We start from the raw sequence: 7,350 nt of genomic DNA, 5'->3' as shown, positions 1-7,350 counted from the left end.
AGGAATAACGAAATACTCATTTAAAGAAAGAATAATACAAATGAATAACTCCAAATCAGAACACAAAACAAACCAAGCCTACTATACAGACAAGAATAGCTGAGCAGTAAAAGGAAATGTATCTACAATGTCTGACTCAAGGATGTTGCAACACTGAAGGCAAATGAGCTGGTTGAAATGTGTGGTTAGGTGGTGCCGCAGCAGCATCTTCTTGGGGGAAATGTTCAGCAGCAAAGCCATGGTCACTTATTCCCAGAATTGGGCGTTCTGTTTCTAAAAATGCATTATAACAACTGATCTCTGTTAATCAAGATAGTAGAGAACAACAGGATTAAGGTTACTGCCCTACATGTCCTCAAAGCAAGCATACATGCATTTTTATTACTTTACATTATCTATGACGGTGTTTGCAATAAGTGGAGAATTTATTTGTGATGGTTGGCCCCTGAGCGGGGTCATGCGCTTGTCTCTCAAACAATTTCTGTATGGCACTTCCCTGGGGACAACTCTAAAATTAATAGGTGATTTTGCAAACATGTTGAGTCCCTGAGTCAAAATCTAGTTTTAAGAGCTTTATTATTTAAGTTAATATCATGCTCTTTCCTAATAAAATTGTATTTCTACAAATGGCATGTTTCCAGCAAAGGAGGACTGGTTGTTCTAGACTTAATTGGAACATTGATGCAAGAGTACATTGTGCAGAGGCTCTGCCCTGTAGGGTTAGTAGAGACCCAACAGCATTTTTTTTTACTTCCTAACAGGTTAAACAGGACTCAGTACGTTAACTTGCAGTTTACTACCAAACTTTTAGTGGAGAGGGATATAAAACATGGGGATGCATAGCTTCTACATCCTTTTCAAGAATTAATTTATTACTGAATGCAGTTTTTGATATGTTTTAAAGTGTGAATCTGTTTTGTTTTGCATAGGGCTTTTCAACATCCCATTGTTTATGAGATATAAAAAAAATTGGTTTGCAGTTCATAAATTGACTGATAATTACCCAGTAGCTTGACAAACATTCTCCATTCATGGGTTATTTAGCAAATATAAGCCAAAGATGTTTTTTCTTCTTGGACTCAGGCACCTGGGGTGTTGCATGAACTTGTTGACTGTGTGATATGTGGAGGTGATAATTTGCCAAAATATTGTACCTGTAGTGACGTGTAATGCAGGTTTTGTGTCAGTAGGTGGTAGTGTACAACAGGGAAACAAGTCAAACACTGACTCAACACACACACACACACAGGCAAGTGGGTCTCAAATGTGTTTGATGAGACCTTTTGGAGGACTTGATCAAAAGCCTGGTAACAGCACTTTGGACCACTTATAAGTGAAGTGTTGCTAAGGCAGGTGAAAAAGAAATAGCAATATTTCATACAGGATGAAACAAACCTCTGAATAAGCATCTCTATCTCAGTTAGGGACGTAAAGGTTTAGCAGTGATCCTCCCACTGGTAGAAGCAGGAGCAACTAATTCTATCACCCAGGACAGCACCTAATAAGAACTTGTTTGTCAGCATTCAGCTGCAGAAAATAATCTGTCATTACATTTGAGTTGAGGCAATTTTGTATAACTTTTGACAGTTTTGCGTTATCTTGAGGCTAAATCAAGATGTATAATTGAATATTGTCTGGATAAATCTTTAAAATGACTTATGCTGGTGAAGTATCATGTCGCTACAATGCCAACAGAATCAAACCCAGGACAGAACCTTGGGAAGTTGATGAGGCAGTTTCTGAAAAACCTCTGTCTGAAAGGTAAGAGGAGAACCACTCCAAGGCTGATTCAGAGATTCCAAACCCAGGGCCCGAATCAAGATTCAGGTCCACACCAAAAGCCCCAATGAGATCCAGTACTACCGACACATAACATTGTCTTGCATCACTGTGCATCAAGAGATCATTTGAGACTCTGACATTCCCGACCATGGGCAAGGGGAAATCATTCAATGGAGCTGCAGGATACAACAATGCATGGTTCATCAGACACTCCTCGCTTCTTTTTTCCGTTGACTCCTCGCTTCCAGAGCCATTTCAGTTTCACCTGAACTCCAACCCTTTTCCCTCAACCTCCTGTGGTGCCTGCAGGAACTTCGGTGGTGGATTCAGAGCAATGATCCACCACTCTGATGTACACATCTGGTGTATAGAAGAGTCTGGTGATCGTACATCTAAGCAAGTCTGTTGTTAACCAAAAGAAGAACAAACAGAACAACATGCAGGACAGGTAGGGAAAGACAATATAGACGGGCAGTGGCAAAGCCAAACAGGCTCGCTCCATCATGCCAATCCTGTCTGTCAATTTGGTCATCAGTATTGGAGAGATATTCAGATAAAGCCACTGGTTGGTTCTTGATTGTGTGCATCCTCTTTGACAAAGCCAATATCATATAGTGCAGTGCAACTCTAAATAAGAAAATAACATTTCCTTCTACCTCTCCTTGTGTATATCCTTTCAGTTTCAACGTCAGTAGCAAGACATGAAATTATACATAATTGCTGTTGTTTATTGGATGTGATAATGGCACCTTTTAAACCCTATCCTCGCATGGCCAAAATTGCTTTGAAATTGTCCTATCTTGACAACATTTGGAAAACCACATAGCTAACATCTGTCAAAGCCCTATGTCAACAAATGGAGGAAATGTGACATCAATAAACACACATTTAGATTAAATAAGGACCATCTTCCATGTCATATAAAATATAAGAATAATGCCACATTGTTTATGATATGATATTGAGTGACGCATCGTCGATTGAGTTCAAGTAAGTTGTATATCTTCACTCAAATCTCTTCATGCTCTTAATGCTAATGTTTTAGCTAATCTGATCTCTTATAGATAGATATATAGATAGTAATTCTGTTCCCAGCTGCAGTTTGTTTTAGGATACTGTAAGCATATCAAGCCAATTTAGTCACACAGGGACAAATGGTGGAGGGATTTTGCGCTTAGTCAGGGATGAAATACGGGGAAATGGCAAAGATGACACATTTTATATACAAAGAATTTATTTCTGTCTTTTCCTCTGTTAAGGCTCCAATAAATAACCCATAAAAAGTAACTACTGAACAAGAATATGATTACTGGACACTACACCCACATGCACAACAGGAGGTTGGTCTGTCCTGCCCTAAATAAATATCAAGAATGATGGTCAGGCCACCCGCTGATAAGAGATGTCAATATATCTGAAAGCTTTTTAGACAGTAATCATCCCCAAATGTTGTCTGCTGTGTATATTGGGTCCTCTGGCTGTGTGGATTGTCCCCATGACAGTATGGTTTGACTCTCTGGTTACTATAATGAACACTGCTGATTCAGGGTCATGTTGACCTATCTTGAAAACGCTCACAACAATTAGAGGGACCCTTCAGTATGCTGGAGTATGTTTCCCTTTTTGTGCTTTCTCTCTCTGGACATTATGCATATTGATCTGTTTGGAGATTAGATGACCAATGTCTCATTTGGGAATATTGAACGCACCATTATAATCAACTATTAATCCTTATTTATTCTTGGCAACGCAAGCGTTAAAGAGGAACTGTGACATTTTTGCTACTAATGATGAAAACATTTTAAGACTGTTTTAGACTTTGAGAATGCGTTGTAGTAAGCCTTTTCAACTTTGATGATTGATAATAGTGTAAGTATAGTGATGAAATGAAGTAATATGTCATTACATTTATATGCATATGCAGACCAGGTGCTATAATAAGGAATAGTGTACAATTATTCAGCAGTTTCAATTATCTGATAAATAATTACATTCATTTTTAACAAATACATCTCTGATATGTTTCCCTTCTGGAATCAAGCTTCTTACAGTCACTAAAATGTTAGAATAGTGAAGAAATCTACTCTCCAGGACAAAGGACAAGTGGTAATTTTTCCTCGTTGGTTTAGTGACGCAGGCAAAATAACGAGGATGCAGTTTTATACAGTGCTGTATGTGTCTCTATCTGACCTTCTATAACCACTGCAGTGGTAGAGAGAAGGGGATAAAAATGCAACACAGAGAATTTTAATTGAATCACAAAATAAAAGAAAGAAAGAGGGAAAGAAAGAAAAAGGCAAAACAAAGAGAGAGACATTTCAAATGTAATAATTCAATTAATTATACTTTATTTGACAGTACAAAACAAAGTCATACAGTCAGAAACACCACAAGGCACAGTACAGCAGCACAGGCATACAATTTGGGATATAATCAACCCTTCAGTGTGTTACATGTACCACAAGGTGAAAGCAAGTCATTGCTGACCAGTTTGAAAAATGATGTATGGTTTCTGAATAAACATAAAGAGTTCATGGGAAGAAAGTTTATATGAATTTTACATGTAATTCTCATAAAGATCCTTAAGGCTAATATGTATCAACTTCACAGTAACAAAGCAATAATCCATATATATATATACATATATAATCTTGTTGGTCTTGTTATTCAATATCATACAGTACAATACAATACAAGCCCCTCTACAGTACATTTACTTACACAGATATATAACTTAAATTACTTCATATATTTCATTACACTCTATTTGTTTGCAGTTCAATAAAAAGCAGCTTTTTAAACAGTCTTGAAACACTGAATAAGATTCTGTAAACTGTAAAATTAAAGCTTTATGCTTTCTGGAAATGTGACAGTCATAGCTTTCAAATCACCACCTGAATCTTTTGGGGGTGGGGGGGCAAACACACAACTAATCTATAATTTAACAAATAAAAAGTGCATTGGCACTGATTTATTGTAAACGAGAAGACAGATTGACCTGGGACAATGAAGTTAACAATCAAGTGGTCTATTGATTAAAAGAAAGAAAATCCCTTGGCAAAATATTCTCACGTGAGCGATATCGGAATTTGTGAGTTTATTTTAGTCTTTGGTTGATTAGATCAGCGGTGTGGCTGATGATGTGGTTTTTTGTCAGTGTGTGACAATAATTAGGAAGTTGACAAGTTTAGGAGTGTTCACGTATTAGGGCTTTTAGGCACCTGTTTAAAACTAATTAAGTTTGATTGTATACAGGTTTAGTTTTAGTATTGTTTTAGAATATATTCAACCACGTGATGGAATGACAGTGTTACTATAAACCAACTGTTTTTTGGTTGGTCCATCTAACAAGAGCAAGGTAAGAGGAAGTGACAATTCTATTTTCAGACAATCAATTCTCTTGATTTATAAAGGATGAGTCACTTTTTTAGGAAGACCCCCCCCCCCGTAGTGGGGTCGTGCTTAGTCAGACATAGTTTTAGTTTATTCAAATGATATGATTTTGGTTTATTGATGTACAAACTGTTCCTTCCTGCAAATTGTTTTCATGTAAACAAAAGTAGGTGTAATTCTTCTAAAAATTGTGTGTATTAACAGTCCTTAAGAAGAGCAAGTAAATAAATAAATATTATAAACAAGACATGGACTTGGATTCAGTAAAACCTGTGGCATTCATTACATGCCTACTGCTACAAAATCGAGGCGTTTTGATCCAGAATAACAAATTGAAAAAAATTGACTGAGAAAATATAGAACAAATACAAATTATTTAAAAAAAGAAAAATTGATTTCCAAAAGCAGATCCTGCATCTTGGAAATTATCTCTTCTAGATGTGTGTAACTCAATCATCATCTTCACCCCATGTACATAAACAAAATACTGCAATTTAATCGTTTTAATGTGCATCTTGCCTTAAAGAAATACCATGCCACTTTAATTATTAATTATGTCCCACTATGCACTTGACACAATGTACAGTAAACCACTAATCCTCTCATATGTTCTCTTTTCATTCTTATGAAGGGGTAATGTACGTAATTCCAAGAAAAGTTCTCACACTATAACACGTGCAAGTGCAAAGTAAAAATAACTAACATCTTAACAACTTGCACGGTATTTCTTCAAGAAGAGTTTTTTTTTTTTTATTTATGGTGGAAGCAGCCTGAACACCACATTACCTGTTTGACTGAATCCTATTCACCAGTGTCAACACAGTGGTGGAGAGGGTCAATGCACAGCTTCACACATCCACTGTTGAAATTAGAGAACACTACAATTTCTATTTTTGTCGGCACTTTTAAACTGCTCCCACCACCACCACCATTGTGATCTTTTTAAATGACTTTTTCTTTCTTCTTAGCTCTTCAGGCCTTTGCTGTGCATCCATTCATCCACCCAATGTCCATACTCTCATTCTCTTTCTCTCACTCTTTCATTCTCTCTCTGTATTTTTCAGACCACCAACCAGTGATGCAGCTGTGGAAAAAAAAATGGAAAATGCCCATGAGATAAAACACAGTATTATTCTACTGTAGTTGTCATCATGATTCAATTCATTTAAATAGGCTAAAAGTACATAATATTATCAGTATGAATATTTGTCTTGCAGACATGTAAGAATAAATCATAGTTAAGTCAGCACTTACTGTGAACTGCCGAACCTCCCCATTGTCTACCAAATGATGCTCTGTCTCTGGGGTGATAGCATAAGCCAGTCTCTGTTTCAGGATAAAGAGCGAAGAGAATAAGCATTTCAAAAAGAATACTATAACTTTAATGAAAGTCAAGACAAAGCTTACTGAAGATTAAAGATTAACTTTAAAACTGGAAATTGCAATAACACATTTGCCCTCACTAAGTCATAGCTCTGACTTACATCACAAAACTTTCCCGGCAGCGTGCAGAGTTTGTAGATGGCGTAGAGAGGCACCATGGACATTGAGGAAATGGCCAGACACCACCCCACCATGTTAGCCCATGGAGGAAACATGTAGGTGCCGTAGTTTGGAGGGTTAAATGTGGCAAAGCTCACTACCACCATGAACTATGGAAGAAAATGATTTGAATACAAAAGACTTGAGGTTATGAAACCATTAGAATTAGTATATAACAAGAAGTGGTGGATGTGTTCAATACCAAGCCATGTGTTCCAACTATCCCTAAATCACACCTCTCAGCCTCCCAGGTAAAAAAATTGCAAAGATACTAGTAAAAACAGGCACAAGAAAGAACCTCATTGTCAAAAGTCAAACCTTAAATCCTCTCCTCTCAAATTAAGGGTTGAAGAGATTTATTGATCCTGTCTTGTGTGAACAAGGAGTTTTTTCTATATGCATCTTTTGGCCAGAGCCACATGGTTGAGACACTGAGTAAGAATTAGCCTCATAGTGTGTCTTCATTTATACCAGAGATACATTGATCATGGCACCTGTCAGTGGGTGAGATATAATTAGGCAGCAAGTGAACATTTTGTCCTCAAGTTGATGTTTTAGAGGCAGGAAAAATTGGCAGTGTGAGGAGCGACTTTGACAAGAGCCAAATTGTGATGGCTAGACAACTGGGTCAGA

The 7,350-nt window shown here is 37.1% G+C and overlaps 1 protein-coding gene across 1 annotated transcript in view; it reads right to left on the bottom strand.

The window, feature by feature from the left end:
* Positions 1–6,235: 6,235 nt before the first annotated feature.
* Positions 6,236–7,350, bottom strand: part of slc6a3 (solute carrier family 6 member 3) — a 14,931-nt gene continuing 13,816 nt past the window's right edge. Inside the window, exons 13-15 of the mRNA XM_035672395.1 lie at positions 6,660–6,827; positions 6,430–6,501; positions 6,236–6,259 (exon numbers count right to left, since the gene is read on the bottom strand). Of these exons, the coding sequence (XP_035528288.1) occupies positions 6,236–6,259; positions 6,430–6,501; positions 6,660–6,827 (264 nt within the window). The remainder of the gene's footprint in view (positions 6,260–6,429; positions 6,502–6,659; positions 6,828–7,350) is intronic.

Source organism: Morone saxatilis, unplaced genomic scaffold, assembly GCF_004916995.1.
Source record: "Morone saxatilis isolate NCDOM2014 unplaced genomic scaffold, NCSU_SB_2.0 Contig24, whole genome shotgun sequence".
Classification (NCBI taxonomy): domain Eukaryota; kingdom Metazoa; phylum Chordata; class Actinopteri; family Moronidae; genus Morone; species Morone saxatilis.
The sequence above is the reverse complement of the archived record's forward strand: the minus strand, read 5'-3'. Positions and strand labels throughout refer to the sequence as shown.